General features: G+C 37.6%; 1 protein-coding gene across 1 annotated transcript in view; it reads left to right on the top strand.

Annotated features, from left to right (window-relative positions):
• Nucleotides 1–21,919, top strand: part of CATSPERB (catsper channel auxiliary subunit beta) — a 159,021-nt gene that overhangs the window by 76,677 nt on the left and 60,425 nt on the right. The window contains exon 15 of the mRNA XM_027774693.1: nucleotides 7,748–7,889. Within this exon, the coding sequence (XP_027630494.1) occupies nucleotides 7,748–7,889 (142 nt within the window). The remainder of the gene's footprint in view (nucleotides 1–7,747; nucleotides 7,890–21,919) is intronic.

Here is a 21,919-nt window from a genome sequence, read left to right as displayed (position 1 = left end):
AGAGAACTTAGGACAAAATGAACAGAAACTCTTTTCAGTTTCGCTAAAGAGCAGAGCAATGAAGAGGGGATCAAGAGATTTTGGGGGCCCAGCAGGTGGTATAGTGGTTAAGGGTGCTGAACTCCCACATGGCCGACTACAGTTCAAGTTCTGGACCTGGTGGCTTGCTTTCTCCTTCTCTCTCTCTCTCTCTCTCTCTCTGATCAAATTTAAAAAATAATAACAAATGGAATTAAATAAATAATTCTTTTTTTTAAAAAAGAGTATTTTTTTTAAACAATTATTTATTTATTGTATGTTGATGAGAATTATTCCATGGAGGAGAGAAAATGGATGATGCAAGATATTTTTTTGACTCATTGCTGGAGAAATGTTTTTAAATAAGGGAAAGGAAATGAGGTTTGTGCACCAATGGAGAGGCTGGCATAAGATACAGGTGAAAACGTAATTCTACAGTAACAGGAGGGAAGTACGAGTTTCTGGGGTTCAAAACCTTGTAGGTGAGTAGATGTGGTAATAGAAGATGTAGGAATTTATCTTCTATTTCTCAATAAAAATCAAAGTTATTTGAGAGTAAGAATAGAGGTGGAGTGTTGGGGTTTGCTTATGAGAAAGAGAGAACAGAGCAAAATGGTAGCTTTGGAAGATGGGAATTAATTGATTAAGGGACTAAAGTATGATTTCTTGGGCTTTTCTATACATTAGAAATGTAACCAGTTCAGTATTATTGATGATGGTCTTCTCCATGTTCAGTTGTAGGACACATATGTAATAAACAAGAAAGAGTTGTATTTAACCGTGGTTGGAATTTTACCAGGAAATTATTAAGAGGCAAAATAACATGTATAGGGAACATAATAAGACAAAGAAAAATAAAGAACTCTAGGGACCCGTTGAGAAACTTCATTGTTCTGCTGTTTCAAAATTGTTTTGCTGTTCAGGCCCCTTGAAATTTCACACACAAACACACACATACACATGCACATACACGCATGCACATGTAAATTATCCTAAAAATTTTTTTTTTTGGAGAGGTTTTTGCTATAGGGCATGTGTGCTCGCCAGACAGACAGAGAGAGACAGAAAGATAGAAAGTGAGAAATCACCCCCCAGAGGGGATTGCAATGCTGCATTCCCTTCTCCCCCATTCTCCTCTCAGGATCTTGGGCACACACACATACACATGCGCCTGGCGTGAGTTTATTAAGCCCCGGGTCCGGGACTCGAACCACGATCGACTACGTGGGAGTCCAGTGACATAGCCATTATGCTAACTGCTGGTCCCAATTATCCTAAAATCTTAAGGGGCCCAGAATAACAAACCAATTTTGAAAAGGCAGAACAAAGTTAGAGAACTCACACTTCCTGATGTCAAAACATTTTAGAAAGCTAAAGAAATCAAAATAGTCTGAACTAGTATAAAAACAGACACATAGACAAATAGAATTGATTAGAGAGTACACAAACTGTCACATATGTGGTCAAAAGATCTTTGAAAGGGGTGCCAAAATCACTTGAAAATACATCCAAAAGAACTAAAGCAAGATTTCAAAGAAATGTTTACACACCCATGATCATAGCAGTACTATTCTCATAGGCAAGTGGTGGAAGTAACCCACATATCCACTGGAAAGTGAGTGGATAAACAGAATCTAGAGTATGCATACAATGAAATTCTATGCAGTATTAAAAGGGGAGAAAATTCTGTCACCTGCTGCGTTATGGGCAAATCTTGAGACATTTATGCCAAGTGAAAGTAGCCGGTCACAGAAAGACAAATACTACTTATAAGAAAAACAATACGTATATATATATAGACACACACACACACACACATATATATATATATATATATATACACACACATACATATATATATACACTATATAACTATATAACTGTAACTATATATATATATTTTTAATTTATTTATAAAGTAGAATGGTAGTTACCAAAGCCTGAGAAAAGAGTTGTTGGCATATAGTCAGTTCTGCAACATGAAAAAATCTTGGAGAAGATTTCCATTTTCCAACCTGGTATATAAAAAGCTTTAAGTTTCCATTCCATCCTAAGAAGTAAAAAGCTAAAAGATCAACGACTCTTCTTAGATCTGTCAGAAAGGCAGAGTCACAGAGAAAAGCACCGTACCCAAAATTTGAGAGACCAACAGAGAAATTCTGAACATTCTGGCTTATCGGAGCAGAAACCTCTGCGCTGAAACCTCTGCAGGAACCGGCATCAATGTGGAGAAACATGAATTGTCACTGACCAATTGCTGGAGGCTCAACGTGGACAAGTCTGAGATAGAAAAACCCAGGAGGATGTAGTTGTTGGAATTCCCTACGCATTTGTGTTTTACTTCTAAGAACTCTACCAGATTCTCACAATTCATATCAGAGAAAAGTCTTCTAATGCTTCTGGTGGAGGAGGATAAAAGGAATCATTTGGAAATACACCAAAGCATTCCATTCTTCTTAACAAAATCTTCCTTCAGTAAGAACTGTTTAACCAGAATCTGACCTGCCAGGGCCTTATTAGAGCCTAAGTGATCTGGGAGAAGGGAAGTACCCAACTTTTAATTTTATTTTATTTTATTTATTTATTATTATTATTTTTTAACTCACCAGAGAGAGAAAGTGAGAAGGCAAGCCACTGGGTCTGGGGCTCGAACCACAGGGGAGTATGTGGGAATCCAGTGCCTTAACTACCATGCCACCTGCTGGAACCCTGGAAGTACTCAACTTTAGACTACCTAGCCCTCCTTCTACACCAAATGAGAGGAAAGGAACTGAGAAACATATGTGAAATTCATAGTCTATATAAAGGCTCACTCAAAGACTGTGACTTATCCATAGGACTGCCTCCCCACCCCATACCTTATCTCACCACATTATTAAAGCCTATTCACAGCAGTTCCTTCTACCCGTACATTACATCTCACTATTAAGAGAAAAGTACAAGCTGTACTAAAAGGCAAAAACAGTTTAGAAAGACAGGTGAGAATCAGAACCATACTCCTAAGTGGCAGAGTTGATGAAATTATCAGTCTTGAACTTTAAAGACTGTGATTAAGATACTAAAGATAAACTAGCATGAAAAAACAGATAGATAGCATAAACAGAGAAATGGTAATTCTAAGAAAGAACAACAACAACAACAAAAAAAAAAACCCTAGAGAATAGACACACCATAACAGAAGTGAAGAGTAACTTTGAGGAGCTCTTTAGTGGACTAAACATGGCTGAAGGTAATCTCTTAGCTTAAGGATATCTCATTTTATGAATAGGGCAACTCAATATTGTCAAGATACCAGTTCTACCCATCTCAATCTATAGATTTGATGCACTCTCAATTAAAATCTCAGTAATTTCATAGATATTGACATTCTGATTCTAAAGTTTATATGGAGATGCCAAAGGCCACCATAATATTGAAGAACAACAAAATAAAGGAATAACAAGATCTGTACTTCAAAACATGCTATAAAGCAATAGTAATAAAAACAGTGTGATATTGGCAATAAATGAATGAATCAATCAATCTATCAATATTTCAATGAAACAGAATATAAAGGCCAGAAATACACTCACATATATACATATAATCAACTGATTTTTGACAAAAGAGCAAAGGCAATACAATAGAGCAAAGATAGTATTTTTTAAAAAGGCACTGAAACAACTGGATGTCCACATGCAAAAAAACTAAACAACCAAAAAAAGCTCACACATCATAACAAGCCTTAATGTAAAATGCAAAACTGTGAAAGTCTTAGAGAGCTATTGGTAATAAATGAAAGAATTAATGAATGAATCAATCAATATTTCAATGGAACAGAATAGCCCAGAAATAGACCCACATACATACATATAATTAACTGATCTTTGACAAAAGAGCAAAAGTGATACAATAGAGCAAAGATAGTATTTTCAAAAAAAGGTGCTGAAACAAGTGGATGTCCACATGTGCTGGGACCTGCTCAGCGGAACACGTTTTTCTGAGTTGGGGGACTGTGAATTGGAAATAAGCATGATAACAATAATAATAACAAATGGAATTTTAAAAGTAATCCTTTCAAAAAAGAATGTAATACAATATCATTTTCATATATTTAGTACAATTAATTCTGACAATATAAAATGTTGGAGAAAATATGGGCCCATCAGGTCTCTTATACATTGCTAATGGGAGAGTAAATTAGTACAACTATTTTGGAAAGCAATATGGTGTTACCATTATCCTGGAAATTTGAATATTTGCATATTCTGTAATTTACTAATTACACTTTTCAGCAAGAGAAACATAAGGGGAAGTTATTTTAAAATGTTCATCATGGCACTGCTAGTAATATCATGAATTAACTGAAAATAATCCAGATGTTCATGAATAGGAGAATGAGTAAATAAACTACAGGTCATTCACATAACGAACTATTATACAGCAGTACAAAAGCAAATGAGCTGAGCTCTATGCAACATGTTTGAACATAAGTGAAAAATGTTGATGGAGGAGTAAGTTCTACAAAGCAATATATGGTATGATAATCTTTTTTATAAGGAGCAAAAATAACAAAAACTAAGTAATATGTTCTTTTATTTTTTTTAGAGAGATTTTTGCTATAAGGTACATGCACTCACCAGAGACAGAAAGTGAGAAATCACCCCCTTGCATGGGGATGACCACGCCACAATCCCTTCTCCTCCATTCTCCTCTCACGATTTTGGCCACACATGCACATGCATCTGGAGTGAGTTTTTAAGCCATCAGATCTGGACTCAAACTGCAGTCGACTAAGTGGGAGTCTAGCCATGTAACCATTATGCCATCTGCTGGTCCCAGCAATAATATGCTATTTAAACATACACACATGTATGCTAACTTTTTAATGAATTATTTTATTTAACTTTATTTATACATTTATTTATTTATTTTTTTTGACCAGAGATGGATAGAGTGCGGGAGAGAACAAGTGAGAAAGCAAGTCTCCAGGTTCAGGACTCGAACCATGGTTGGCTATGTGGGAGTCTAGAACCCTTAACCACCACACCACCTGCCAGCCCCAATATATCATAAAATTTTAAGAATAGCAAGGAAACAAAAAACACAAAGTTCGAAATATTGAGCATCTCTGAGGGGAAGTCAGTGGGATAGTCAGTGTGGGGAAATACATAGATATAAATCATTAGTAATATACTAATTCTTAGGTTGAACTGTCAATTCACACATGTTCATTATATCATTAAATACATAATGGAAAAGAAAGGTATGCATGAATCAATAATTTAAAATATTTAGGAAAGAAAAGCAATGAGATGCTGTACTTTTTCCTCACTCAGGTAATCAGTAAAAATTAAAAATAAAATTTTGATGATATCTAATATTGGTGAAGTTTGGAGAAATAGATGCTCTCATATAGTACTTGTGGGGATATACATTGACTTGGCTAAATTGAAGAGCAGTTTAAAAGCATCTATTAAAATTGCAAAATTACTGATAACACAATTTGTAGCTTAATTTTTTTAGTATTTTCTGTAGAGGTCACCCTTTAACAATCTCTGTTAGTACAGAAAGGCAGGTAAGTAAGTTAATGTTCACTGCAGTTTTGCTTATAACTGAAAATTTTGGTACAACCTTTAAATTTCTATTAGTAAGAAAATCAAGTAAGTCAAATATATTCATAAAGCAGGTACTATGTAACAGTATAGAAAAATGTGGAGATCCACATAAACAACCATAAAGTGACTGAGATACACTGTCGCGTGGTAAATATGACTTACAGAACAGCAGGTACGGTTTGACACCATTTTGAACACACTGCTCAAAACACCTTCCCACTTGCACTCCTACCCTCTACTGGTGATCACCAGTAACATTTGCAGGGTCCAAAGCAAGAGTGAGAATGGAGGCTCATGTATTACAAGTTCAGGATTATGAATTGAACCATATGAGCAATGAGCATTGCATATTGAATGACAGAAGGACCCATGTGTTACTCAATGCATTTTCTGGGTGTTTGTAACATTCAGATCCATGAAGCAGACAGTGCTCAGTCCCCAAGTCAAAAAATCAACTGCATTCGAACATATCTTTCTACCTTCCCTACCATAAAATGAAACCAATGCAGTGTATATTCTGTGGATACACACCCCCCCACACATATATATGTATTATATGTATATATGGGTGTTTATATACGCTTATAATATATAGAGAGAGATAATACACACACACACAGAATTTTCAAGTTGGCAATTGGTCACCTCTGGGAGGAGATAGAGGAAACCGGGATTATATCACATGAGGCATCAAAAGTGAATTATTTGGATCGTGGTCTAAGATACTTCATCCACATTTATAATGTTTTAAATTGAAAAAAAAGAAAAAATATCTAATTATCTAATTTTCAAATGTAACTTGTTAAAATTAAATTTAAAAAGAAAATTTAAACACCAGGAGTCTTCATTTTCATGAGACATAGGCTATTTTTTTTTTTTTTTGGAGAGGTTTTTTGCTATAGGGCGCGTGCACTTGCCAGACAGAGAGAGACAGAGAAACAGAAAGCGAGAAATCACCCCCCAAGGGGGATGACCACACCACAGTCCCTTCTTCTCCATTCTCCTCTCAGGATCTTGGGCACACACGCACATGCGCCCGGCGTGAGTTTTAAGCCACCGGGTCCAGGACGCAAACTGCAGTCAACTACGTGGGAGTCCAGCAACATAGCCATTACACTAACTGCTGGTCCAAGAGACATAGGCTATTAAAGGAGAGAGCTAGCAGGGTTCGTTTAATACGTTATCTTATTTATTCTCAAACATCTCTTACCTAAAGATAAGGAAATAGAGAAATTTGTATGCTATAATGGAGTTAATGATTCTAGGATTAACTAGGGTTAATCCCCCAGGATACATCCTTTTTTGCTATAGGGCGCGTGCACTTGCCAGACAGAGAGAGACAGAGAAACAGAAAGCGAGAAATCACCCCCCAAGGGGGATGACCACACCACAGTCCCTTCTTCTCCATTCTCCTCTCAGGATCTTGGGCACACACGCACATGCGCCCGGCGTGAGTTTTAAGCCACCGGGTCCAGGACGCAAACTGCAGTCAACTACGTGGGAGTCCAGCAACATAGCCATTACACTAACTGCTGGTCCAAGAGACATAGGCTATTAAAGGAGAGAGCTAGCAGGGTTCGTTTAATACGTTATCTTATTTATTCTCAAACATCTCTTACCTAAAGATAAGGAAATAGAGAAATTTGTATGCTATAATGGAGTTAATGATTCTAGGATTAACTAGGGTTAATCCCCCAGGATACATCCTTTGCAAACAACAATGAAATCTTCCATGCAAACGTATTTGCATACTTACTTGCCAGATACCTAGAATATGGAGCTTCATGTCAAAATGGGGCACACTCCCTCCCCCTTTTCCAAAGACATCCAGCACTCCATCCTTTCATGAATAAGGGAAATGTATTTGGGAGGTGTCAGGAATGATTTTGTTCTTTCATACATTCACCATGCATTCTGAAGCCTGGTGATGATTCTGGTATGAACACTGTCATACAAACCCTAGGTGGAAACAAAAGGTAGACCACACAGGTAAGAAGTGGGTACATGAGAGAGAGAAGAATTCGGGGCATGGGAGAGACTATGCTGTGTAGAACTAAGATTGGGCTGACAGATCATTTGCTCACTGCAACATGGCAGCTCTTTAGTGAGGGATTATCTTTTTATTCTCTTAGGTCTGGCTTTCAGTTGATGATGGCAATACTTTTCAATTAATAGCTGACCTTCATGATACCATAAAGAAGATTTCTCATAGTTTCTATACCTCGGAGATTATTTTTGTTACCCAAAGTGGAAAGGCTTACGTGACCAAGGCAGGTGAGGAATTTGCCCTTACTGGTGTACGCACTACCTATGAGGTAGGTATTAGAATATATAGGAAAAATCCGCCTTACTAATCAACTAATCTTATGGTTTCAAACCTATTAGGGTTGATGGGTTTGGAGACTCTTTGGAAGCAGGATCCTACAAACAGCCCTAAAGAAGGGGAACCCTAGGGGGCCCAGCAGGTGGCGTGGTGGTTAAGGCGCCAGACAGTCCCACATGGCTAACCATGGTTCAAGTCCTGGACCTGGTGGCTTGCTTTCTCTCTCTCTCTCTCTCTCTGTCTCTCTCTGGTCAGATTAAAAGAAATGAATTAATTAATAAAATCAAATAAATAATTAAAAATGAATAAATATTTTTTTAAAAAAAGAAGGGGAAACTTGAATCATACTACTATGTTCCCATTTATAATTTCAGTGATGCTTTATTTTTCCCAAAGACAAATAATAAGAGCTGTCATTTATCAAGCTATACTTGTGCTCAGGATGTTACAAATACTGTCTCTATTAATATTCACAACAACCTTTACCAAAGTAGGTAGTGTTACCTTACTTTTGTTGGTAAGATTGAGGCAATTAAATTTCACACAACTAGTAAGAGTGTGTACAAAACATTGTTCTCCTTGCCCTTGATCCTATGAGTTTATTGGTCACATCAACGTAACTCCAATCAATTTGTATACGTGGTGAAAGAAACCGATCATACCGAATGACTCTATTGACAGTTGTCTGTCTATTCCTTTTCAACCCCTTTGACTTTTGCTAACCAGTCTAGGAGCCCAGAATGATAGACATGGTTCTCAGTTTATTTCTGTATTTGAGCTACATTTTCATTTTATTTTGTCATTCTGTTACTGAGGCTTTGAGAATTTGCTTTGTTGGATTTAAATCTTTAAATGCAAAATATGGAAGACAGTGTACCTGCTATCTTAAGATATGCTTTGTCTCAACTGGATTTTTGTCTTTCACATGCTGTTAGTCCTTTCTTTCCCTTCCTTTTCTTCTCTCTTCCTGTCCCCTACTTCCCCACTTTCTTGTTTACCCCCTCTCCTTCACCTCTATCCTACTCCTAGCCCAACTCTTCCTCCTCTTTTTACTAGTTCATCATTAACATGTGCAGTACTGGTCAGGCTTTCCATTCACTCGAGTACAATATAAGTGATACAATGATTTTTCCCCCTTTTCTTATTATAATTTTTTTTTACATTTTTATTTCATTTTCTCTTTTACATTCAATCACATTATTTAGTTTACAAACTGAATATTTCAACATGTGAACATTTCTCCCTATTCCAATTGATAAAACTATAAAAGTATCTTCAACAGATAATACCACATTTCTTTGTCTCATTAATGCTTTGCCTCTCTATTTTTCTTATAATTTCTGATTTATATATAATCATTATATGTCATTGTAGGGCTCAGTACGAATGTTTTTCTGTTCTTGTTCTTATATATCTCTGTTACTTTGGTAATTGAGTCTGAATTCAGACAAAAGACCTGTGATTGAGAAATAAAATCTGGGGGCCAGCAAGTGGCATGATGGTTAAAGGCACTGGACTCCCACATGACTGACCACGGTTCAAGTCTCAAACCTGGTGGTTTCTTTCTCACTTCCTCTCTCTCTCTGTGTCTCTCTCTGATCAAACTGGAAAATAATAATGATAATAATAATAAATAAAGTTAAATAAAATAATTCTTTAAAAAAAACCTGCAAAAATAAAATCTAGAGTTTTTGTTGGAAAAAAAAGCACGTATACATTGTAATAAACAAAGAGAGAATATAAACATATTCATCACCATCAACATATTACATTATGTTGTACACATTCAAAATTCAATCTACTGGCTATTTTAGGAGTATATATTAAATTTCAATGATGTTCTTTACTGCAAAGTACAATACTAAAGAAAAACAAAGTAATAATCAGGCACCAAAAACCCTCCATAAAAGTCAGGCACCATAAATTAATGAGGATGGATTTTTTTGAAAATAAAGATAATCTTAACATAGCCAATAAAAAAATATTTGTAATTTCCACGTAGAGAATTGTGAGAGCTAAGGGTCTATAATTGGAAAAAAATTTGTAGTATAAATCATTGGTCCAGTTAAAGAACGATAAAATTGCACATAACAAAGCCCATAGGAATAGATTGGAAAAGAAAACTTTTACTAACTGTGAGTTCTTGTAAGACCACAGTATTCTACTGTGAATAAAGAAATAAGCCCTCAAAAAAGAAAAATCTAAAACAAAATTTTGAAAGCAATGTTCAAAAATAAAAATATGAATGGGACCAGCAGTTGGTGTAATGGTTACATCACTGGACCCCTATGTAGTTGACCATGGTTCAAATCCTGGACCCAGCAGTTTAAAACTCAGGCCTGGTGTGTGTGTACCCAAAATCCTGAGAGGAGAATGGAGGAAAAGAGGAGAATGGAGGAAAAGAGACTGTGGCATGGCTATCCTCCCTGGGGGGTGGGGGGGGTGGGGGGGAGTTCTTGCTTTCTGTCTCTCTCTCCAGTGAACACACATACACTATTAGCAAAAATCTCTCTTTAAAAAAAAGTGAAGACTTGGTAAAAATTAGTGATTTTGTGATTTATAGACTTTACAAAGTTCTTGATTTTAGCCTTCTTTCAATTCACTCCAAAGAAAGACTCAACTACTTGTAATATTTTGGACTTTTCCTCTGTTCTCTAGTTTTACACAATGAATAATGATTATAATAATACATAAATGTAATGTGAAACCTGTTGAGACAACTCTGTCAAATAATTGGTGAATTTGTACTTAAACTTATTTGTAAAATAGTTGAGTCTAAATTTTTAGCATACAGACATTCACTTACAAATTTCTCATTTTTCAAAATCGTATTTATGATTTACTGGAAAACATAATAGTTGTGACAGTCATGCTTAACACTTTAAGTCAAGAGAGAAAATGGGTAGAGGTGTCTTAGAGATTTGTAAAACTTTAACAGTTCAAATAATCCTTAGCCCTTCTAAGAAACTGAAGATGGAAAATACAGTAGTATATAATTCTGTAATGAAGTGGCTTCCATCCATTATAGTGATCATCATTCAGTTCCTGCATTAAAAATCTGTTGTTGTTTTTTGAACACTAAAAAACAAGTTCTAAATACGTTCCTGTTCAATAAACTGATGAAACTACAAATATTACTTTCCAAAATATTTAGCCTATGTATGTCTTTGTCAATGAGGTATGTTTTTTGTAAGCAACATATAGAGAGATCCTGTTTTTTATCCATTGAGCCAATGTGTGCCTTTTAGTTAGAAAAAAAAAATTTGGAGAGGTTTTTGCTATAGGGCACGTGCGCTCGCCAGCCAGACAGAGAGAGACAGACAGAAAGAGAGAAATCACCCCCCAGGGGGGTTGGCCACGCCACAATCCCTTCTCCTCCATTCTCCTCTCGGGATCTTGGGCACACACGCACACGCGCCCAGCATGAGTTTAAGCCACCGGGTCCAGGACTCAAACCACGGTCAACTACGTGGGAGTCCAGAGACATAGCCATTACACTAACCACTGGTCCCCTTTAGTTGGAAAATTTAATCCATTAACATTCAGTGTTATTATCGATACGTGTGATCTTCATTTTGTCACTCTCATTTTTTTCCCCAATTGTTTTGTGTTCTCGTACTTCTATTTATCTCTCTTTAGTTTTCCTGGTGTAGTATTCCCTTAAGTGTGTCCAGAAAGGCCTGTATAATTTCAATAAATTCTTTAGTTTTTGTTTATCTGGGAATTTTACTTCCCATTTGAATAATAATCTTGCAGGGTATATGTCCCGACCCGGGGGGACAGCCGAACGGGTTTCCTGAGTGAAGGAGTGAGAGCCGGGGCAAGCAGTGTAGTGTTACAGCACGGAGACGACAGTGTCGTCTGTTTATTGTGGGCAGCACGGTACAGCACAGAGACGACGCAGTGTCACAGCTCTTAAGGGTCGCGTCGTCTACTGTGAGCAGCACGTGTCACAACTCTTCAGGGTCGTCCGGAGACGATGTAGTGTTACAACTCTTCAGGGTCTCCCAAGTCGTCTGGAGATGATGCAGTGTCAGCTCTTCAGGATCTTCAGGGTCGTCTGGAGACTGCGCGGTGTTTCAGCTCTTCAGGCTCTTCAGTTGTCGTCTTCCTAGTCGTAGTCGTCGTCTGGCTACTGTGGGCCAGGCATCGTGGTTATATACACTCTGGTGGGTTGTAAACGGTGGGCCCTGATTGGTTGTTAACGGTGGGTTATGATTGGTTGCTTTTAGACCAATCATGAGGTGCCGGATATGCAAATTTGAGGGATTCTAGTGGCCAATCAGAGCAAGGTTTCGAAGGTCAGGTTTTTGGAAGGGAACCAATCATGGTAATTGTTTGCTCTCTGAGAAACCTCGGCAGACTCGCTGGTGTGCAGCTTCCCACAGGTATAGTTTCCTCGACTGAAATTGTTTTTCTTTTAAAGTTTTAAATCTGTCTTCCCATTCTTTCCTTGCCTCGTTGTTTCAGTTGAGAGGTCCAGTATTAGTCTAATGGAGTAACTTTGTAAGTAACTGGGCATTTCTGTCTTGCCATTTTTAGAAAAATGTCTTTGTCTTTTATTTTTACCAATTTATTATAATATGCCTTGGAGACACTCTTCCTATATTAAATCTATTGGTATTCATTGTATTTCCTAGATTTGGGTTTCAATATGCCGCTCTAAATTTGGAAAGTTTTCAACTAGTATATCATAAAAGAGATTTTCTGAGCCTGTACCTGCCTCTCACCTTCTGGAATACTTATTATGCAGATATTCAACTGTTTTAAGGTGTCTAGGATTCCCTATAGATTGTCCTCATTTTTAGTGGTTATTCTTTCATTCTTGTCTGTTGATTGGACTCGATCGAGGTTTGTCTTCAAAGTCAGAGATTCTTTCTTTTGTGTGATTTAACCTCGTGTTTTTATTTTCTGCATCACGTTCTTTATCTCCAAAAGGTTTTTTTAATTTTCTAGACTGTCTATCTCTTTATGGAGTTCCTCCTTCAAATCATGGAAGGATTTTCTCATCTCCTGGAATTCTGCATCTGTTTTCTCTTACATCTCATTGAGTTTTGTCAGGATGAATTGTCTGAATTTTTTTTCTGATATTTCTGTGATTTATTTTATCCATTGTTGATGAAGAGTTATTATGTTCCTGGGACCAGCAGTTGGCGTAATGGCTATGTCACTGAACTCCCATGTAGCTGACTGCGGGTTGAGTCCTGGACCTGGTGGCTTAAAACTCACACTGGGCACGTGTACGTGCGTGCCCAAGATCCTGAGAGGAGAATAGAGGAGAAGGGGTTGCAGCGTGGACATTCCCCCTGGGGGGGTGATTTCTCACTTTCTGTCTCTCTGTCCCTCTCTGTCTGTCTGGCAAGGGCACTCACCCTATAGCAAAAAACTCCCCCCCCCCGAAAAAAAGAGTTATTATGTTCCTTTGGGGGAGAGAGATTTCCTGGTTTTTCATATTTCTTAGGATTCTGCTTTGATTTTTATTCATCTAGTGATACATTCACATCTTGCTACTTCTTTGGAATATGTTTCTGCAGCTGTGTGTTTGTGCCTTCCCTATGGTGTGAATTAGTTATGTGCCAGTTTCCCTCCTCTCTTGTGGGTAGGAATGTGGAATCTACAGTGGGTTCAGATTTTCAGAGGAGAGTTTCTTTCTTTTTACTGGTAGGGGGCGGGGGTGGTCATTGAGAGGAGAAAATTCCTCCAAAATCTCATTGTCTTTAAATGTATGGTCCCTGTATACCGGAACCTTTCTACTCCCAATGTGACTGGAGGCTAAACTGGGCAAGTAAAATGTAAGGTGGTAGTCCAATTCTCATGCCACATGTTATGTGCCATGAGGGCAGCAGGAGTCTTTGGTGACCAGCTCTGGCCAAAAGATCTTTACTTTCCTGTTGTTCCGGGATGGTGAGGGGCAGGGTAGCATCAGCACAAGTGGAGCTGCAGCTCTTACCTTCTGTCTCTGGGACTGCAGGCACTGGGCGGTAGTCCTTGAAGGCCAGGGCAGACCCTCCTTCCACACTGGCATTGGGTGGGGATCTCTGGTAATCAACACAAGTCAGGTGGCCTTTGCTTCCCTCTTGCTCCTTCTGTCTCTGGAACTGTAGAAACTGGGTGGTGAAGTCCTTGAAGGCCAGAGCAGCCACTTCTCCCCTCAGGCTGGGCAGGAGTCTATAGTGATCAGATCAGGCCAGGAGGCTTTTCCTTCCCTGTTGCTCCTTCTATCTTTAGAATGATTCTTGAGACTCATCTGGTTCACCTCATTTAAATAGGACTTAGACTCATTTTTCTCAATTCAGCACAGTGCCTTGGAAGGTGGTAAGTCTAGCTCCACTCAGGATAGTTTGATTTTTTCCTTTTGCTTTTCCTTTGAGTACCTTCTTGGCCACTGTCAACTTCTCTCTTGTAAGGAGGGTGCTACTGAGGGTCCTCTGTAGTCTCTGATGTGACCTTCCTACTCTCAATGTTGCCTCCAAGGACTGGGAGTGGAGTAGTGTGACATGTGTAACAGTGTGTTTACTCATTTCTCACTTCTCTACATTTTGGCATAAAATGGTTTCTGTTCCTTTTTTTTTTCTTTTTTTGATTGCTGTTAATGTTTTTGTTAATTAATTAATTTGTTTATTCATTCTCTTTTTTGTAACAAAATGTTTTTAACACAAAGTTTAGCATTTTAACCATTTTTAAGTACAGTTACACTACTGTGCAACCATCACCACCATCCATCTCCAGAATCTTTTTACTGAAACTCCATACTCGTTACAATAATTTCCCATTTCTCCCTCTCCCCAACACCTGGAAACTACTTTCTCATCCTATGAATTTTACTCTTCTAGGTACGCTGTATAAGTGGAGTCGTACAGTGCTTGTCCTTTTGTGAATATCTTATTTTCCTTTATGTAACGCTTCAGTGTTCATCCCTGGGGTAGTATGTATTTCATTCCTTTTTGTTGCTAAATATTTCATTGTAGATATATGCTGTTTACCCATTTATCAGTATATCTGGGTTGATGGACATTAGATGTTTTTTTCCCAAAATAACTGTTTGGTTATTAAGAATACTGCTGCTGGTGAACATTCTTATACAGCTTCTGTGTAGAAATGTGGGTTTTGTCTTTGTTTTTGCATTTCAATATCTTTATTGAAAAGTATATCTCAGGACCAGCAGTTAGCATAATGGCTATGTCGCTGGACTCACACGTAGTAGACCACGGTTTGAGTCTTGAGCCCGGTGGCTTAAACTCACGCCGGGCGTGTTTGTGTGCGTGCCCAAGATCCCGAGAGGAGAATGGAGGAGAAGGGATTGCGGCGAGGCCATCCCCCCTGGAGGGCAATTTCTCACTTTCTGTCTCTCTGTCTCTCTCTGTCTGGCTGGTGAGTGCACGCGCCCTATAGCAAAAACCTCTCCCCCACCAAAAAAAAATTAAAAAAAAAAAACAGTGCGTTACTGCAGACCCACAGAACCAGCCCGGATTAGTTGTCTTGTTATTATTAAGTTGTAACGATATATTACATATTCTGGATACAAGTTTTCTATCGTATATATAATTTGCAAACATTTTCTCTAAATTATCTTTTTACTTTCTCTATGGCACTCTGAAGCACAAACATTTTTAATTTTGATGAAGTCCAATTTATGTATTTTTTTCTTTTTTCTTGTGCTTATGGTGTTATGCTAATAAATTGTTGCCTAATCCAAGATTATAAAGATTTACTCTTATGTTTCCTTCAAAGAGTTTTATTGATTTCATACATATTTTATTATTTTTCATGGTTCATTTTTGTTAAGTGTCCTTGAGGTAATAAAGTAATCAACTGTGAAAAAAAATAGAACTGAAAATTAATAACATCAGGGAAGGTTTAGCTTTAGAACGAGTTTCCCTGAAATGTTTAAGTAGCACTCTTATGTTTTGGAGAGGAGACAAATTTGAAGATTAAAGTAAGCTTGGTACCTAATTAGGTCTAATAGAAATGGGAAAAACACTGTCTCCAAGACAAGAGGAAGTCTGGGCTTTGTTTTGTTTTGCTTAATGCTGTCAACATTTTTGGCTGTGTAGCTTAAAGCTAGTGCCTTTTGGTCTTCAAAATCTCAGATATGATTCTAAACAACACATTTTCAAAGTTTTCTGATATAACTTTATAACACATGGTTTTATAGACCTCAGTACTGTCTCCTTAATGTGCACTTGGAAGCAGTTTAATAGTCACGTAATTTCCTCTATTGGTTCTTCCTTATTGGGGATGAGGAGAGACCACAAAGTTCTGGTTCTGTTTCCCCAGATCTTCACTACTATGTTTATTTATTCTCTATTTTGTCAATAAAACTTTGGTACCAAGGTTAATCTTTGTGGTTTATTTGTCTGATCATTTGATGAGGCAGCAGCTGTGCAGTAATAGTTAAGACTTGATAATCAGGCATCATATGATTGTGAAATAGCAAAAAATTAAGATTAGCATTATCAAGAGACATTAGAGGGTGAGCAGGTGGCATAGTGGTTAAGGCACTATACTTCCACATGGCAAACCAAGCTTTGAGTTCGGAACCTGGAAGCTTGAAAATCACACTATTTGTGTGTACCTGCATGCCCCAAATCCCAGGAGAATGGAGGAGAAGGGATTGTGGCATGACCATCCCCTCAGGGGGTGATTTCTCATTTTCCCTCTCACTGTATCTGTCTGTCTTTCTTTGGTGAGTGCACATAGCACATGCCCCCCCCCGAAAAAAAAAAGAGGGAGAGAGAAAGAGAAAGAGAGAGAGAGGAGAGAGAGAGAGAGAGGTTGGAAGGCAGAGCAAGATCTGGAACACTTCCACAACTTGAGAATGCTCCTTATGCTCCTTCAGGCTTCTTTCCTGTCTGTGCACCTTTAAGGGTAGCCATTATACTGACTTCTAATACCATAGATGGGTTTCATGTGGTTTTGAACTTTATATAAATAAAATTATGCAATATATATTTTTCATATCTGACTTTTTCAGTCAACTTTATTGCTATAAGATTCCTCCGCATTGTTGCATATATTAGTAATTTATTCCTTTTCACTGCTGTGTAGTCTTCCTTTGTGTAAATATACAATATTATATGTATCTATTCCAGTACTGATGGATTCTTGAATAGTTTCTATTTGGGGCTTATTATAAATATTGCAGTGATGTAAATTTCTGTTTAAGTCTTATGTTAGACATACAAGGGAACTTCAAAGTTTATGAAAAGGGAATTAAGCTGTGAGTTTATAGGAATTTCCAGTGATGAGCAGAGACAGCAGCCATATGTTTCTCTGTTTTATCTGCAGTTCCTGACACATGTCCCTCTGATATAAATAGATGGATGAATGAATATTAAAATTAGAATAAAGGAAGCCAATATCAATAATAACTCATTAATTTATTGTTATTTTTGAACTTTATTTATTTTTTATTTATTTATTTAAATTCGACCAGAGAGGAACAGAGTGAGAGAGAGAGAGAGCAGGGGAAGGGGTGAGAAAGCAAGCCGCCATGTTGGGACTCAAACCACGGTTGGCCATGTGGGAGTCCAGCGCCCTTAACCACCACGCCATCTGCCAGCCCCATATAATTCATTAATTTCTAAGCTAAATGCAAAACAAACTAATAAAAAAAAGCAAAAACACTCTCTGAATTATTCTAAATAGAAATTTGTTTGTTTGTTTGTTTGTTTGTTTTTCTTTTTGCCATAGAGCATGTGTGCTCGCCGGAGAAAGAGAGAGAAATAGAAAAAGAGTGAGAAATTATACCCTGGAGGGACAGGCACTCTGTGATCCCTTCTCCATTCTCCTCTTGGCATTTTGGGCACACAAGTACGTGTGCTCAGCATGATTTTTAAGCTGCTGGGTCTGAGACTTGAACCACATAGCTAGCCATGTGGGAGTTCAGCCTCTTAACCATACACCATGTGCTGGCCCTTGTAAATCAGTTTTAAGGAAACAAAAATCAAGCCAGCCTTGGATCTTCCACTGTAACAATAAATATCACTATTCTACGGTACCTTCAAAGAAAAACCGTTATTACCAAAGTATTTGGAACCAACTCATTGTTCACAATGCAAAGCCAGCAGAAGGATATGATAAACTTTATTACATTTTAACATTCCGTTGATCATAAAATGTACTTTGTTTTATTAACACAAAGAAAGAAAAACCTTTCCAACTTAACTTCAACACGATGTCTTAAGAGTGATCTGGAACAACCGAATAAATCCCTCTGACATTAGTTCCTCGGCCTGCATCCCACTGTGTGGTGTGTGATGAGACAACCATTTTGCATGTGTCTTAGCAATAAGACATAATGCAATTTTCATGTATTCATGGGTTTCTTCCTTTCTCAGGGCCTATAAAATATAAAATACTTGGCGGCTATTCTACAAGAAAATGGGGGCTTATAGTAATCCCTCTAGTGACACTGGCTTTATTGATTAATATATGTCCTGCTGCTTTGCTTTCTTCTCTTGATACACCCACCATAACTATCTCAATGCCAATTATTATGTAATATTCTGAAGGCATTTTTAAGCTGCAATAAAACTCCACATGTATTATACCAATGATTCGAGAAACAGTGATGACAGTTATAAATAGCTGAGAGGAAGAACATGCACATGTAGGCAGCTGACCGCTTGGTGTGAGTGCCACCTGGCTGACAACCACTGAAAGACCCATCAGTTACAGGATGCTGCATCTCAGTTTCCAAGATATTAAAATGTGAAACAATTGGATGTTTATTGATGAAATACAGCATATGTAGCCTTAGCAATTATACAAGCAAAGCTTTACTACTGAAAACTTTGCTAGACAGTAAGAAAAAGTCGAACCTCATATGTTTCTAAAGAAATTATTACGAATAGTATTGATACCAAAAATAAAAATGTTGTTGAATCTCTCAGAACCTCATGAGAAAATAGTTAAAAATTTGAAAGATCAGCAGACGGCAGGATGGTAGTTTGGTGGTGGAATGTGTTGTTCTATGGGACTGACCCACATGAGAGGGTTCTAGATTCACATCTGGAGAGCTATCTTGAATATACCAGGCATGCACATGTCCACGATCCCAGGACTGGCTGAGGCTGGGGATGGTTTGTGGCATAAAGACCCTGTTGGAGGAGCTATATTTGTCTGTTTGTCTGTCTGTCTCTTTTTCTGTCTCTCTTTATCTCACCCATGAAAAAATGTAACTATTTTAATTTAAAAAATAAAAGATTAGGAGAAAAAAAGTTACACCCAAAAAAGCCAAGTTTTTGCCATCCCTAAAAGTCAGTCCAAAATACTGTTTCCTTATCTGAGTATCAATATAAATGGAATGAGGAATATTGTGGAATTCTCTATTATGACCATTGATAAAATTTTCTGAATGTGTTGACAATACAAATTGTTATAAAAAAAAAAGGAAAGAAAGAAACAACAGAGCCCGTATGAAATAGACATGAAAAAGAGGGAGAAGACAAAGCAGAAAACTCACAAATGGAAAACAGACTAACCAAAAGTAGACGTAGTCTACAGTTTTCACCATAATTATCATGTATTCACCTATTCAATATTTATTGACTCTCTCTTACATGCCAGGCACAGCAAGGGATGTAGAAATCCCCCATTCACATACTTGCCTGAAGAGAGTGATAATTGACCAAAAGCAAACAAACAAACAAACAAATCGGCCATATGTAAGATAAATGCCATAGAGGGGGAAAAAAGAAGAGTAAGTTGACTAGGAAGTGCCAGGCCAAAAGGTGTGTAACTGTGAGAATGTGGTGTGGTAAGGCTGACATCTTTGACAAACCAGTGTGAGCAGACAAGAAATCAGAGAGAGTGACCTCTTTAGATATCTAAGGATAGTTGACATTTCTCTATTAAAGGCAGAGTCTCAGCTTGGATTTTAAAATCTAAAAGTATGTTGCCAGGAGAGAAAACTTAAGATGAAAGAAAGAATATGGGAAAATGGAAAGAAAGAATATGAATAAAGTCTCAAACAATTAAGTTGGGAGGGAAAGAAGAGGCTATGTTAGTATTCAGACAAAGCAGGATTGTTTCTCTAAATTTTATTTTTATAAAGCAAAAACTGGGAGCCAACAGATGGTATGGTGGGTAAGGCACTGGACTCCTACATAGTCAACAGGGTTCAAGTCTCAGACCTGACAGCTTGAAAATCATTCCAGGCATGAGTGCTAAAAATTCCAAGGCAAAAATGGAGGAAGAGGGATTGCAGCATGGCCATTCCCCCAGAGAATAGTTTCTCACTTTCCCTTTCACTCTCTCTCTCTGGTGAATGTATGTGCCTTATAGCAAAAAAACTGAAAAAAAAAAAAAAAAACTTATAGAAGTTTTTACTTTTTTAAAAAATACTGTATTTTAAACATACTCTTCAAATTATTTGTTATAATTTTGTTTGTGACTCTGTAACACAGAAATTGTAAGATTTTAAATATTTTTTTGAGAGTTTTTTTTTTGCTATAGGGCGCGTGCGCTCGCCAGACAGACAGAGAGAGACATAGAGACAGAAAGCGAGAAATCACCCCCCAGGGGGGATGGTCACGCCGCAACCCCTTCTCCTCCATTCTCCTCTCGGGATCTTGGGCACGCACGCACACGCGCCCGGCGTGAGTTTTAAGCCACCGGGTCCGGGACACGTAATTTAAAAAATAAAAGATTAGGAGAAAAAAAGTTACACCCAAAAAAGCCAAGTTTTTGCCATCCCTAAAAGTCAGTCCAAAATACTGTTTCCTTATCTGAGTATCAATATAAATGGAATGAGGAATATTGTGGAATTCTCTATTATGACCATTGATAAAATTTTCTGAATGTGTTGACAATACAAATTGTTATAAAAAAAAAAGGAAAGAAAGAAACAACAGAGCCCGTATGAAATAGACATGAAAAAGAGGGAGAAGACAAAGCAGAAAACTCACAAATGGAAAACAGACTAACCAAAAGTAGACGTAGTCTACAGTTTTCACCATAATTATCATGTATTCACCTATTCAATATTTATTGACTCTCTCTTACATGCCAGGCACAGCAAGGGATGTAGAAATCCCCCATTCACATACTTGCCTGAAGAGAGTGATAATTGACCAAAAGCAAACAAACAAACAAACAAATCGGCCATATGTAAGATAAATGCCATAGAGGGGGAAAAAAGAAGAGTAAGTTGACTAGGAAGTGCCAGGCCAAAAGGTGTGTAACTGTGAGAATGTGGTGTGGTAAGGCTGACATCTTTGACAAACCAGTGTGAGCAGACAAGAAATCAGAGAGAGTGACCTCTTTAGATATCTAAGGATAGTTGACATTTCTCTATTAAAGGCAGAGTCTCAGCTTGGATTTTAAAATCTAAAAGTATGTTGCCAGGAGAGAAAACTTAAGATGAAAGAAAGAATATGGGAAAATGGAAAGAAAGAATATGAATAAAGTCTCAAACAATTAAGTTGGGAGGGAAAGAAGAGGCTATGTTAGTATTCAGACAAAGCAGGATTGTTTCTCTAAATTTTATTTTTATAAAGCAAAAACTGGGAGCCAACAGATGGTATGGTGGGTAAGGCACTGGACTCCTACATAGTCAACAGGGTTCAAGTCTCAGACCTGACAGCTTGAAAATCATTCCAGGCATGAGTGCTAAAAATTCCAAGGCAAAAATGGAGGAAGAGGGATTGCAGCATGGCCATTCCCCCAGAGAATAGTTTCTCACTTTCCCTTTCACTCTCTCTCTCTGGTGAATGTATGTGCCTTATAGCAAAAAAACTGAAAAAAAAAAAAAAAAATATATAGAAGTTTTTACTTTTTTAAAAAATACTGTATTTTAAACATACTCTTCAAATTATTTGTTATAATTTTGTTTGTGACTCTGTAACACAGAAATTGTAAGATTTTAAATATTTTTTTGAGAGTTTTTTTTTTGCTATAGGGCGCGTGCGCTCGCCAGACAGACAGAGAGAGACATAGAGACAGAAAGCGAGAAATCACCCCCCAGGGGGGATGGTCA

This window comes from Tupaia chinensis, unplaced genomic scaffold (assembly GCF_000334495.1).
Source record: "Tupaia chinensis unplaced genomic scaffold, TupChi_1.0 Scaffold000469_1, whole genome shotgun sequence".
Lineage (NCBI taxonomy): Eukaryota > Metazoa > Chordata > Mammalia > Scandentia > Tupaiidae > Tupaia > Tupaia belangeri.
Note: the sequence above shows the minus strand (reverse complement) of the source record. Positions and strands in the feature narration are given on the sequence as shown.